The following is a 15,012-nucleotide window of genomic DNA, read 5'->3' on the forward strand; positions in this document are numbered from 1 at the left end:
TCAACACATATCAGCCATACGTTTTTTTTAATGTGTCCAAATAATTATGTTGTGTTTTCTTTACCATATTATGGCATTAATCAATACTGTACCCCTTTTACAAAGTGCCTAATACACACTGTATACTGTACGTACACTCTTCATTTTAAATAAAATGGTTAATGACATTTCTATGTGGTATGACTGTTCATATTTATAGATGCATGTCTTCCATATAGCTGAGTAAACCCTGTACATGTAGGAGTTGGGTCTAAGAAAAGCCTTTACAGAAAATTGAATAAGTATGTAATGGAATCTAACTGTGGGTGATAAAAGGGGGGGGAAACGTATTTAAATAAAACAATCAAAGTAATTTGCATGTCCCGCAAGAAAAAAAGGGTGAAAAAACATGCATGGTGATGTGCTACAGTAGAGCTATTGATGTATTTGTTCAATCATTATCACGATTGTGTTTCTAGCTCTTAACAGCAGATGGCAGCAGTGCGTCTAGATTTAAAAAACATACAGCTTGTTCATTCCTGGACGGACTGCTCTTTTCATATGTCTGGTGTTTGAAGCACTGGATTTATGCTTTGTGCTTTGCATCGATGTTTTATTTTGCAGTATCCTTTGCACAAATTTGTATAAATCATAAAAATGAGACATGAAAGCCAAAACGTGATTTTTTGGAAACCTAATTGCACTAGAATGTACCCAGTATGGATATGAAATCTGCCCTGAATACAAGGACGGTTGGAGTTTCACACAACAGTGAACTCCATTTGTAGTGTTTTGCATAATCATACAGGCAGCCGACTCTGGAGGCTTGAAAAGGATATTGTGTCGGTTTTCAGAACGTGTGGGATGAGTTGTGAAGCAGAAGTGAACCCCGATACCCCAAACGCGTACTACACCCACTTTTGTTTACAACGGCCCTCACAAGCCTCCTTTAGTCTCTCCACGCGACCCAGTCGACACTCCCCACCTCCCTTAGTCCAGGAAGAGAAGTTTAAATACAGCCTGAAGAAGGCCTTTAAGGTTGAAACACGTAGGCAATTGTAGCCAAATAAAAAGTATTAAAAAAATCGCAACCTTGAGTGCCTCAGAACTTCCCTTCCTGGACTAAACTTGAGAGCCCCTACACTGATGAGCACCAAGGAAAAAGGTGAAGACCCAGAAGCACTCCAATGATCTGTTTGTGTTTGATACTCCCCACCTCCCTCTCTACCCACAGGCCAGCCATAAAGAAGGCGACTTCACAGATAAGAAAGAAAGACCCTGATATTTTTGGCATCGTAGCTATTTTCAATCAATAGTCGCTCTTTTGCAACAGTGAAGCTATTGACTGTTGAGCTGATATTTTTTTCAGTCACACCACACCTAGGCCTAGTTGAGTAGGTATCAAGTAGGCCTAGTTAGTGTTGGAACAAATTGATGAAATTCTAAATATTGTATTTAACAAAACCCTACAAAATCCTGGTCAACTGTTTAATATTCCCAGCAAACAAAGACGCACAAGTAGAAATATTAAAGAAAATTAAATTTAAATTGAATGTATCAAAAACACGATTAATTATGTCGTCATAGCTATCACAAACCACTAAACTATCAGAGACATAGATAGACAACCTGATGCAAACATTGTCTCTAGGTATACTATAGCCACGTCTATCTGAGAGTAAAAACAAAAGACCAGTTTTCTAAGTCAGCTCAAAGGTTCGATTGCTCTTTCTTTCTCTCCCTTTCAATCCATTCCACACTCAACCAATATTTACAGTCAATAAATCCTTAACTCCATTTGTATGTCTTTGTTCACCTTTTGCCCCTTGCATTAGCACACGTCTCTTGGCTCGTGTTTCCCAATGATAAATGTACATGCGCCACTTTAAATGTATCTTTAAAAAAAAAAATGAAACAATGGTTCACAGGGGGTTCAGTTGGAGTGTGGGCCAGCGCTGGCTGACATGCTTCCCCCACCACGGTGGTGATTGTCACCAGGCCCGCCGGTAGGATGGGACAAAGGGGTATGTTGTCCCGGGCCCAGGGAGAGCTAGGGGGCCCAAATTGGGTCCCCTTTACATTGTACGTATTGGGTAGTGGGGCCCTTTTGGATGACTTTGTCCTGGCCCCAGCAAAAACTGTCAGCGGCCCTGATTGTCACCCCCTTGGTCCCCCACCCAGCCTCCCCTTTGTCTGTGGCCCTCTATTGTCACTTGCCGGGAGAGGAGTGGGTGGTAGTGGGAGTGGGAGTGAGAGTGAGAGATTGATTTAGCTGGTGAGGTCACGGGCCCAGTGCCTGAGACAATAGCAGTAAAGTTGCTGGGCTTGGGGAGGGAGGGAATGGATGGGGAGGGGAGAGGGACAGGCATGGGGATGGGGATGGGGATGGGGGAGAGAGGGATGAAGAGAGAGGAGAGGAGAGATGAAGGGAGGATAGGATGGACGGAGGGATTGAGAGAGAGGGGGGAGGGGGATGCGATTAATTAATGGCGAGCCCCCTGCCTGTGAAGTGAGACGCGCAGTCGTGTGTGGCAGGGCTGAGGCTGGGGCTGGTGCTGGGGCTGGCTAGTGGCTAGCCAATCATAATGGGCTCAGACCTCCCTTGGCCTGCACTACACTACTGAGGCTTAAAGGGAATGTGTTTCATTACTTGTGTTATTGCATAGATGTGTAATCCTGTATATTACGTGTTTCTGCAGGTGGTCCTGTGTGTGTGTGTGTGTGTGTGTGTGTGTGTGTGTGTGTGTGTGTGTGTGTGTGTGTGTGCGTGCGTGCGTGTGTGTGTGTGTGTGTGTGTGTGTGTGTGTGCGTGCGTGCGTGTGTGTGTGTGTGTGTGTGTGTGTGTGTGTGTGTTTTTGTGGTTACTCATACTTCCAAACCTTATTGCATGTGTGTCACACAGGTGAATGTGTAGGCTGTGTGTGTGTGTGCGCGTGTGCGTGTGTGTTTGGTTACTCATTGCATGTGTGTCACACAGGTGAATGTGTATGTGCGTGTGTGTGCGTGTGCGTTTGTGTGTGTGTGTGTGTGTGTGTGCGTGCGTGTGTGTGTGTGTGTGCGTGCGTGCGTGCGTGCGTGCGTGTGTGTGTGTGTGTGTTTGGGGGGCAGGGTGGTTACATCTGTCACTCTCCCCTCCCTGGGGTCTTATTATTGGTCTGAGGTGGTTTCCGTGACTACATCGCGACGTCCGTTTTTAATCAGGTTTAAGTGTGGTGATGTTTGCTGACCTCAGGTCAGATATTCAATCCAAATCATTGATAATGAATAGACGTTATATATTTATATATATGTACTATATGACCAAGGGTATACGTACGTCAGTGGTTCAAATTAATCAGAAAAAGTGTGATCCGTCTTAGAGTTTCAATCTGCACTATACAACAACAAAGACTATGTGTATTTCCTACTACAGTATATGTATATCTAAGCACCACATACTGCACTGGATATGCAGGTAAGCGTTATAGGTAAATGTGTATGGCACCAATGCAGAGAGAGAGAGAGAGAGAGAGAGAGAGAGAGAGAGAGAGAGAGAGAGAGAGAGAGAGAGAAGAGAGGAGAGAGACAGACAGAGAGAGAGAGAGAGAGAGAGAGAGAGAGAGAGAGAGAGAGAGAGAGAGAGAGAGAGAATGGGACATGGAGGTGGCCATTGTGTACAGATGCTCTCCATGACTTCAAAGACTTGTAGCATCTTTGAAGTGGAGCACTTGATTGTCTTAATGGCATCTTAAGGGCATTCATTAGAGTAGCTTTCTCTTTTCAGACAGTTGACCCCGCAAAACGCACCATTATATTATATTATATTATATTATATTATATTATATTGGTAACACTTTAATTTAGGCTATATTATATTATATTATAGTAAATTATAACCTGCATTGCACACATAATGTACAATGTAATATGCATTTTACACATAATGAAACAAATTTGCTCGATGGAATATATATTTTTTCAAAGTGACAAGTGACACCTGCTCCCAACCCAACTTGAATGGTTTTCAAGGTGAGTGCTGTGAAAAACGGCACCTGTGGTAAACACAGTAGGAAAAGAACATTACAAGGGGGGTAGCCTACGGGGCACAGAGGCAGATTAGATGTGGGGACGACGATACAATCTTCTGTAGGTAGGCTAATTGGTGATGCACAATAAAAAACCCTATTATCACAGTCATACACTAATGTGGAAATAAACAAAAATATGCAGAAAGTAAAAGGTACAGTAGCCTAGGCTACATTTGGATCCCCCGTTAGCTCTCCCTGGTCTGACCTGTGCATCATCTGAACTTCTCTTCTGCGGCTCTCCTGCGGCTCCTCTGCGCAGGCGTCAGGAAAGACGCTGCTTTGTCGAATGTTGCGTCAATCAGTGTACTGTGCTTGGAGCATCGGAAAGCGTTCAGTGCTGATGCGAGCGAGGATAGCTTCCCCTGCTCCCTAGCACCAACGCAGGCTGAAGAGAGAGAGAGAGGCTACGAGCGTTAGCTGCACACAATGACATTTGTACTGAGGAGCGTCTTCTAGCGAAGGAGAACGGGGAGACACGACTGAAACAACTATACCGACCCGAAATCGAACAAGCCCAATATCACCCTGATTGGGTTTGGGGAAGAGGACAGGGCACTGCTGGTGTCGGTGCGGAAAAAAGACACAGTAACCCATTTAACGCCTTTGCGAACCTCGGCGTAAACCATAGGCGAACATGTCATCGGGAAAGGAGGGTAGCGCCCTACATGCCAACTATGTGGGACCCTATCGCTTGGAAAAGACCCTAGGAAAAGGGCAAACAGGTTAGTCCTTCTCTGCGTTTTTATGTAAGCGTCAACTGTGCTTGGATGCTGCCTTGCCCGTGCCGGGATGCGGATGCGCTTGTGCGCTCTATCTGGCAACAGCACCCTATGAAACACTCTGGTCCTAGCCGTAGGGCTGAATATGCGATTTTTTGGCAGGTCGTTCATGGTTCAGTGGTTCACTGAATGCCCAGATTAAGCATTGCATCATACGACTTGTGATCCTTGTCCGGTTGCAGGGTTTTGTGGTTCGCCGTCCAAACTGTGACTTACTAAGCGATGATGAGAGACTTGGTTTTATTAATGCATAAAGCAAAGTAGTGCAACTGTCAGCTGGCCCGAATGAGACATAATACCGTTAATCCCTATTTACCAGACGTGCTTTCTATCAGCGTAGACTGCACAACCGACCGTGTTATGGCAAAATAGCATGGGGGAAGACACCATATTAACGCACGAGCAAACAGTCCAAATCATACAGAACTTGGCATTGAAGAAAGCCTATGCTATATGTTCTTGCCTGGGGTGCATCGGTGTTCGCCAGAGCACTGCGCTTGTTTTGTAATTCAGTTATTCTGATGCCCGGTGCGTGTATTTTGTCCACACAATCAAGGGTTATTGAGAAGTATTTACAGTGTCTGAGACTTTTTAATGCGGCGACTTGGGGGCATGGCTTACAGTGGCATTTTATGAATTCCGTGGTGCTGACTGAGAACAGTAGAGTGTAAAGCCCTTCCTCAGCTCTCGCCCTCTGTGACAGTGTGTGGGGTGACGCTGTGTGGATCCGTGAGAAAGGGGCTTTCTCCCAGTACTTGCCTAGCCATCCATCTGTTTCCGCCAGCAACCCACAATATGCGTTGGTACCATCTCCGTTCAGCGAGTCCAGCTGGTGGGGCCTACAAGGATAAATCCACAAATTTGATTGATTTTTGCGTGTGCGTATTGCGCGCATTGGCTAGGTCCAACAGATCGAAGCAATCAAATTCCACACTCAGCTGAATGCATTTGTGTATAGCTGGAAGTTGTCGCTCGTTCTGTGAACACCGTGTTCTGTGTTGGCGTGAGTGATGCAAGCTGGTAACCCATTCCTCTGAATGTGTACCCGACCATTATATTTATATTTGATTAATGCTGTGCTAGAGGACTATAGAGGGCTACCGGAGTGTGGAATTCTGTAGCAAAGGGGCTTCAGTGTTCTGCTAATATGTTGCCAGAATTAATAATAGTGGGCCTAATATAGCAACAAAAATATATGATTTTATTGAGAGCAAGTGTTACCCATGTTGATTTCACGGGTAGGTCGCAATACAGTCTGGTCCTCTTACAGTTTGATATTGTTGGCCACTGTTGCAGGCAGCGCCTCAGTTGTTGCTGAGGAAGGCCCATATGTCACAAAAGAAGTATGAAGAGAGGGGGGAGGGGAATGAGGGATAATAGTTTGAAAGAGAAGAGAGGGAGAGAGGGATAGAGGGAGAGAGAGGGAGGGGGATGAAGGGGAGTTAGAGGGAGGCAGCATTGGCAGAGCCTTGAGTGAAACGCTGAGGGAAAGCCCTAGACTTCAGAAGGAGACAGACATTAGCAGACAGAAAGAGGGACATACTCTAGGCCCCAGAGTAATGTCCGTGTTCCTCTGAATACATATCTAACAGGTAATGGAAAATTGCAATCACAGCCAGCTGGTCTCTCACAGTGAAGTTCACACGGTTAGAACATCCAGGCGCTGACTGTTTTAAGCACTGCCATAATTGAGTTTAAGGGGAATTTCACACAAAGAAGCTCAGACAGATACATTCACAGTTACTAGAAAGAGAGATGGTTGTACATTTTCTTCTGTGTGTATTTGTGCACTGTCATTGTGAACATGGGCCAGAGACATAACAAAGGCCTTGTGTTGTCTGCCTGTCTATATTTACAAATCATTTCAACTCATTTAATGATTTAATTGTCATTCTATGATACAAAAAACAGATATGGAAGAAATTAAATGGGAATATAGACTCTGTGACAAACTGTTCCTCAATAAATACTCAATAGCACAATACAAGCCAATCTTTTTTCTCACTTCCCTCAGCCAGACCAAACCAGACACAGTTATGACAGAGGTTGATTTTCTTGATCGAAGCGAGTGGAAAGCCATTTTCTTTTACTTAGCTATTATTACAAAGTAACAAATGTGAAATGTGATTCTCAGACTTCTTTTTTGAGCCTAACGATGTTTCACCTCTTTGTCTGACAGATTCCTATTATTATTCATTTCTAAGTTTGTTTTACTTCTTATTGAATGTGGGAATCAGAAGGTATTTACTTCTGGAGAGTGGACCTGTTCACCAACACACAAGAGTCATGTGACAGGGTGTGAAATGAGCTCATCTCAGTATTATAACCAGATTTTTTTTAGGAAGAGGAGATTGGTCATTGTCGTAAGTGTCCATTGAAATTAACGGTGAAGATTCGGAATACAAATATAGCGTGTACCCGCACATCTCCCGCCTTTCTGGCAACAAGAACCAACTGCCTGCTGAGCTGCTTTGCCATTGATCCAATCATCTAGCTGCATCGGCGCAAGCGAATTGTTGTGCATGCTCAGTTGTGAAAAGCTGTCACTCTCGTGCCGTTATGGAACTACTGCGCCTGCGCAATGTCAAAAAGCAGTCAGAAAAGTGGCTTAAAAAGCTTTATTTTGACTCGCATGACACAATCAAGCAGTCTTGATTGCTCAACTTTTCACGGCGGTTTCAACCATATGGTTTTCACAACCGCTGGGTTCCCTCCTGTCCTGTACTCAGTTTCCCCATTCATTTTTCCCATTGACTCTCAGATCTGGTCTTACTAATCACGAATGCGTCAACAAGATGGCGGCTGAGTGACGTAACTTATACAGGAAGAACTTTGTTATAACTCTGGCCTCTGCAAATTACAACATATTCAGGTGGCATTGCATGCACACTCTCACCCAGACTTCGGCATGCACATGTGCACGTACACACAGACACAGACACAGATGCACGCACGCATGCACACACGCACGCAAGCGCACACACACACACACACACACACACACACACACACACACACACACACACACACACACACACACACACACACACACACACACACACACACACACACACACACACACACACACACACACACATGCACACACCGGCTCTCACTCCGCCTTCACTATACACTGTGACTACACATTGTCAACAGTATGTCTTCTATTCTCTTTCTGACTTCTTCTCGACACACTCTCTACTCAGCAATCTCTCGACATGACTGCCCCACTTTTTATGCCTATCTTTCTGTTGCCACCTCGCCACTTTAATTTCTTCCGATTTTTTCTCTCTGCTGATCTTCCATTTCTGAATCCCACTCTCCAAAATCCCCTTCTCTTTCATTCCTGAGTCTCTCTCTCTCTGTCTCTCTGTCTATCTGTCGCTCTGTCTCTCTCTCTCTCCCTCTCCCTCTACTCCAGTGTTTCTCAAACTTTTTCAGACCGAGGACCACTTTGTCCCCCCAAAAATGTTCAGGGACCACCTGTCAATTGAATTGACAGTTGACGGTTGCTAATTTGACAAATCTAATTTCGGTGCTGATCACGTAGGCTACTTTTTATTCACATTACATTGTCTTATTGTGGTGAAAATGAGAATTCAGCTATGTTTAGCTTTGTAATAATGTTACAAATACAGCTTACTGCTAGCTTGTCTTGGAAAAATAGAAATCCCCTCGCGGACCACCTAAGCTCTGACGCGGACCACTAGTGGTCCCCGGACCACACTTTGAGAATCACTGCTCTACTCTGAGTTCCTCTAGCGTGTCAGTCTTAAGCTTTACCAAAGGAGCTGCAGCGCTAGTTGGACCGCATCGCACCAGACTGCACCACTGCATTGCCTGGCTGCCAGTAGTTCTGTTCCTGCCCTCTCTCCCACTCCTTCGCCCGCTCTCTTTCACTCTCCATCACCCTTTTTTCTTCCCTTTCTCCGTCTTTCCCTCGGTCTTCCGTGCTCTTTGTCATGTTTCGAGCAACTTCCTCCACTTCCTCTTCCTCCTCGTGTGTCCGAATGTTCCAAATAGCCTGGTTGGCGTAATCGCTCTCATCATGACAGCGTTCATTACTGCGAGTTGCTCATAATGTGTAAGTGCTGCTCGGCTCGCACAGTAATTTGATTGCCTCTGCCTCTGCCTCTGCCTCTGCCTCTGCCTCTGCCTCTGCCTCTGCTTGTGGGGTTGGTTCACAATGGCAGGCACACAGTGAGCTGTACGTATTAGCGGTGACGAGACTGTGCTGAGCTCTCTCGGCCGGCGTTCCCATTCATGCTGATCAGCAGATGGCTGCCAGAAGGATAATGCTGGACGGATGGATGGATGGATGGATGGATGGATGGATGGATGGATGGATGGATGGATGGATGGATGGACAGACGGATGGACGGATGGACGGATGGACGGATGGACGGATGGATGGATGGATGGATGGATGGATGGATGGATGGATGGATGGATGGATGGATGGATGGTTGTATGGATGGATGGATGGACAAATGGATGGAATCTTATTACGCAACAAACAAAGGGAGAAAAAAAAGAGTGTTTTGCTCCAACTGGTAAAAGGACGGTGATAATACATTTCAGACACACACACACACACACACACACACACACACACACACACACACACACACACACACACACACACACACACACACACACACACACACACACACACACACACACACACACACACACACACACACACACACACACACACACACGTCAGAGGTCAAGAGAGTGACACGGCTTTAGCTTTAGTTGACAGTTCCAAAAAATCAGGCCATCCATTTACACTAAGTTTAGCGAAATGTTTATGCACAGCGAAATGAGGACAAATCCTTCATAAAAATAACCCTGGCCTCACAGCTTGACAATGCCAGTAATGGCTAGCAGCTGGCTTTTAGATGTTTGTAAATTGATTTCAAGGCCCACTTGGAATAGCTTCAGGGCCGACCAGTGGGCCTCGGTCCCCAGTTTGAGAATCACTTGGCTTGGGCAAGCTAAAAGAGACGATTTTCTCATATTTACATCAAATGTGCCTGCACATGTGCCATTGTGGATGTCCACTCTGATTTATGCAATTGCATGTAAGTGGATGAGGCCAGGATGTAGGCAAGCTAATTAGTCACTGGCTGCCAATCCAGTTGTTTTTTGGTCCGTCAGTGTCAAGAGTGGCCTGTGAAGCGTAGAGCTATTCCTTTGAGAATACCGCAGCAAATTGTGAATATTGAATGAAGTGGTGTCATCAGGTAGCATGATAGCTAACCAGTCTCTCGTGCAAAACATCTCATTTGGGACAGATGTTATGACTTTGCTGTTTTGCAAAGTGTTATCGCAGGCGTGGATGCTTCTGAAACGTAATGTTGACTCAAACATGAATGTATGCCGTAAACTGGCTGTAAGTAAGCTGCCAGCACACTACAATTCAGTCGGGTAGCACAGAGTCGACGTAATCGTTCAAATAGTAACACTGATTAGTTCGGCAAGATTTTGCCTGAGGAAACCATGTCAATGGAAGCCTAGCCAGACCAACTCTACAAAAACTCTTTTTATTTTTAGTTGTGATGTATAAATTCATTGATGCTTTGTTATTATTTTTTCTACTTTTATTTCTCTGTTTTAATGTAAAGTGACCTTGGGTATCTTGAAAGGCGCACTAAATACATAAAATGTACTATTATTAACCCATTGATGCCTAAGGCACCTGCAAAAAAAGGGTGCTGAACGCCTGAGCCCTTTTGAAGAAAAGCTGCCCTCAGCCTATAAAAACCTAAATATCTCAGCTTCTGAAGCACATAAAAATATGCACTAAGTTGCATTTCAATGCTAAGACCCTCATCTTTCATTAGAATGTGTTCATTCATCTCAACAAACAGAGATTTGTAATAAAGTTGTCTCAAATCTCATGAGCCTGAATGTTGCGTAATGCAGCTCCAGGCGCCAGGGCCAATGTTGCGCAACGCAACATCAGGCATCAAGGGGTTAAAGGTACACTGTGCAGGAAATGGTCAAAAAAGGTACTGCAACTATACTGCTCATTGAAACTGGGCTGCCTATTGCCAAATTTGATCTTTTCATGAAAGTTTACTAAGTAATAAACTAATATTTTCTAGTATGACCAAAGTACAGTCATTTTTGCAGAAATTTTGAAGAAATTCAACATTGTGGACCATGGAGAAGATCCCCTTTTTCATGTATGAAAAGAGCAATTTTTCCAGTCATAATGAGTACTTAGAATTTGATGGTGGTGGTAAGCATTCATGAAAAGGGTATAACATTAGTGAATGGGAAGCATGAATTCTGGAAATAAACAACTACAAATCTTGCACAGTGTACCTTTAATGATTAAAATCGTGTTGCACCAAGCTGGTTTACCAGTCGTGGCAAAGTCTCAACCCTAGGTGAAAGTGGCTCAAGCTTCGGCAGTTCAGGGGTGAATTTCTCAAAACCAAAGTTGCTTACTACATTAGCTTCTTTGTTGCTTTCAATGCATTTTCCCATTGGCAACTACCGAAGTTGCTAACAGGCAAACAACTTCCCTTTTGAGAAACTCACCCCAGTATGGCAGTTCAGCAGAATAAAACTGTCTATTGTCTCAGATGAAGCGGCTATTTAGACTGGGACTGGCTAACAAATGAACAATTGATGATGTTTTAAGTGCGCGACCAGACTGCTACACTACACAGCATGTTGATGTGCTCAAGTCAACTCCTGTCACGGTGTTGTTTACAGCATTCACTCTGTCTGTGGACCGTTTGTGCACCCCTGACAAAATAGCTCGGCTGACTTTTCACATTAGTGTGTGTCTGAAGCTTTTTTTGAATGATTTGAATGATGTGCGCTTGTGTGTGTGTGTGTGTGTGTGTGTGTGTGTGTGTGTGTGTGTGTGTGTGTGTGTGTGTGTGTGTGTGTGTGTGTATGCGTCTTGGGATTTAAGTCTCCTGCTTTCAGACTTGTCCCATTCTGCAGTTGGCTGGCTGGACTCTCATTTAGTAAAAGTGGTGGGAAGCGGCGCACTGTTGTCATGGTTTCCTACATACCCCCCAATCCCTCACACACACACACACACACACACACACACACACACACACACACACACACACACACACACACACACACACACACACACACACACACACACACACACACACACACACACACGTACACGGACGCAGACACACACACATGCACACACACACGGAACCGGACACGCACACGTACACATGCGCACACACACACACACACACGCACACACACACACACACACACACACGCACACACGCACACACGCACAGCACACACACAGCACACAAGTACACAATAGGCATGCCTTGCAGGCAACAGATCACAGCCAGACAGCAGTAGTTCGATTCTACCCCCCCTTCTATCCCCCTCTCTCTCTCTTTCTCTGTCTCTCGTCGCTTACTCTTGTTGTCTCTCTCTCTCTCTCTCTCTCTCTCTCTCTCTCTCTCTCTCTCTCTCTCTCTCTCTCTCTCCCTCTCAAACACACACACTTGCACAGCAGCACATTTTCCCCCTCCCTCCGTACATTAAGGTGTCAGTTGTATCAGTGGGGGGAAGGACGTCTCTGCTGAGTCCTACATGTATATATGAACGCGTGCTCAGCTATACCTACGGGAGGGAGGGAGGGCCCCTTTTACTGAGCCAGGCCTGTTCCCTTACCGCGCGGTCACACCGCCGGCGTTGAATGCGTGGAAAGATGCGGAAGTAATTGACTTTGTATGGGAGAGCAGGCGGCAGAAGCATTAAAAGCCGCAAAGCGTCTAGTGTCAAAAGCATCAAAAGCCGAGAGCGTCAAAAGTTGAACTTCATCTAAAAATATGTAATGAGCTCGGCGGCGGCAGGCGTCACCCAATGGAATGTTCACATTTTTCTATACACAAGCTTCGGTTGGTCGAGATTCTCAGTCGAACGCTTCAAGTTGAATCTTTTGCCTCGTTCAACGCCCCTGACCTGTGCTTTCCAGGCAGGAGTCAGCAGCGTTTTAGCTCTTTCAACGCCGGCGGTGTGTCCGCAGTATTAATGTCAGCCCTATCGCACACACACACAGAGCCACGCTGACAGCATTCAACGGGCCCGGGACAAAATCATTTGAAGAGGCCCTCCAGTCAATCATACATACAATGCAATGGACGCAGGCAGGCATGCACGCACGCACGCACGCACGCACGCACGCACGCACGCACGCACGCACGCACGCACGCACGCACGCATGCACACACACTCTCTCTCTCTTTCTCTCTCTCTCTCTCTCTCTCTCTCTCTCTCTCTCTCCTGCTCTCTCTCTCTCTCTCTCTCTCTCTCTCTCTCTCTCTCTCTCCTGCTCTCTCCATCCTGCTCACTCTCTCTCAATATTATGCTCTCTCTCTCTCTCTCTCTCTCTCTCTCTCTCTCTCTCTCTCCTGCTCTCTCTCTCCTGCTCTCTCTCTCTCTCTCTCTCCTGCTCTCTCTCTCTCTCTCTCTCCTTGGGCCTGGTACAACTGGCCCGTTGGTTCCCTTCATGTCAGCTCCTGCAGCTGCACATGCTCTTGCATACGCTATAGGCTCTAGGCAGACATGGGACCTGTGGAAAGTTGTGAAAAGTTTTCTTCTTCTTCTTCTTCTTCTTCTTCTTCTTCTTCCTTCTTTCTGCACTCGATGGCGTTTCCTTAAGTCTAACATAAGTTTCATCATGCTAATAATAAACTGACTTGAGCAGAGAAGAGGATGGGACTACACTGACACACACACACACACAGACACAGGCACAGATACATCTCTCTCTCTCTCTCTCTCTCTCTCTCTCTCTCTCTCTCTCTCTCTCCTCCTCCTCTCTCTCTCTCCTTCTCTCTCTCTCCTTCTCTCTCTCTCTCTCTCTCTCTCTCTCTCTCTCTCTCTCTCTCTCTCTCACACACACACACACACACACACACACACACACACACACACACACACACACACACACACACACACACACACACACACACACACACACACACACACACACACACACACACACACAGACATGCAAACACCCATCAAAAGTTGAGCGAGAATGGAGAGATTTCGAGAATGTGTGGGTTTTGTGCAAAGCAGGCGGTGTGCCTCTGTGTGTGCGTGCGTCCGTGTGTGCTTGCGCGTGTGCGTGTGTACATGCGTGCGTGTGTGCTTGTGTGCATGCGTGTGTGAGTGCGTACGTGCGTCCATGTGTGCTTGCGCGTGTGCGTGTGTACATGCGTGCGTGCGTGCGTGCGTGAGTGCATGCGTGTGTGCGTGTGTACATGCGTGCGTGTGTGCTTGTGTGCATGCGTGAGTGCGTGAGTGCGTGCGTGCGTGCGTGCCAGTGCGTGTGTGCTTGCGCGTGTGCTTGCGCATGTGTACATGCGTGCGTGTGTGCTTGTGTGCGTGCGTGCGTGCGTATGTGTGTCTGAGCGTAGTATAGTGCAGTGCAGTGCAGAGTGCCTCCCAGAGGGCACTGTGGTTCCTGTGTTAACATGACTGTGCGTTGTGACTGGTTGCGTTGTCGTCGCCATGATGCAACAGGAGGAAAGCAATCAGTTGATGAGAAGATTCCTTTCATCCGCATGTGCATGTAGAGTAAGCATCTCTTTAGTTTGCACACGGAGATGTGCAGAAACACACAGAGAGAACAGCTGCACAGTGATGCGAAGTAACACACGCACACGCGCGCACACACACACACACACACACACACACACACACACACACACACACACACACACACACACACACACACACACACACACACACACACACACACAGAAAGTTTCATGTGTCCGGACACAGACAGACAGACAGACAGACAGACAGACACACGCACACGCACACGCACACACAGAGACACACACACACACACACATACACACACACACACACGTACACACACACACACACACACACACACACACACACACAGAAAGAAAGTTTCATGTGTCCGGACACAGACAGACAGACAAGCACACGCACACACACACGCACACACACACACACACAGACACACACACACAGACACACACACACAGAAAGAAAGTTTCATGTGTGTGGACACACACGCACACACTGGCACACACACACGCACACGCACGCACACACACACACACACACCCTCTCTCCATCTCCCTCTCACACACTCACTCTCACTCTCACTTTCTGTCTTGATCTCTCTC

At 46.2% G+C, this 15,012-nt stretch overlaps 1 protein-coding gene across 1 annotated transcript in view; it reads left to right on the top strand.

Annotated features, from left to right (window-relative positions):
* Nucleotides 1-4,394: 4,394 nt before the first annotated feature.
* LOC134439278 (serine/threonine-protein kinase BRSK2-like) overlaps nt 4,395-15,012 on the top strand; it is a 184,546-nt gene continuing 173,928 nt past the window's right edge. The window contains exon 1 of the mRNA XM_063189181.1: nt 4,395-4,768. Coding sequence (XP_063045251.1) covers nt 4,681-4,768 — 88 coding nt within the window. The 5' untranslated portion in view covers nt 4,395-4,680. The remainder of the gene's footprint in view (nt 4,769-15,012) is intronic.

The sequence above is a fragment of the Engraulis encrasicolus genome, chromosome 22 (assembly GCF_034702125.1).
Source record: "Engraulis encrasicolus isolate BLACKSEA-1 chromosome 22, IST_EnEncr_1.0, whole genome shotgun sequence".
Taxonomy (NCBI): domain Eukaryota; kingdom Metazoa; phylum Chordata; class Actinopteri; order Clupeiformes; family Engraulidae; genus Engraulis; species Engraulis encrasicolus.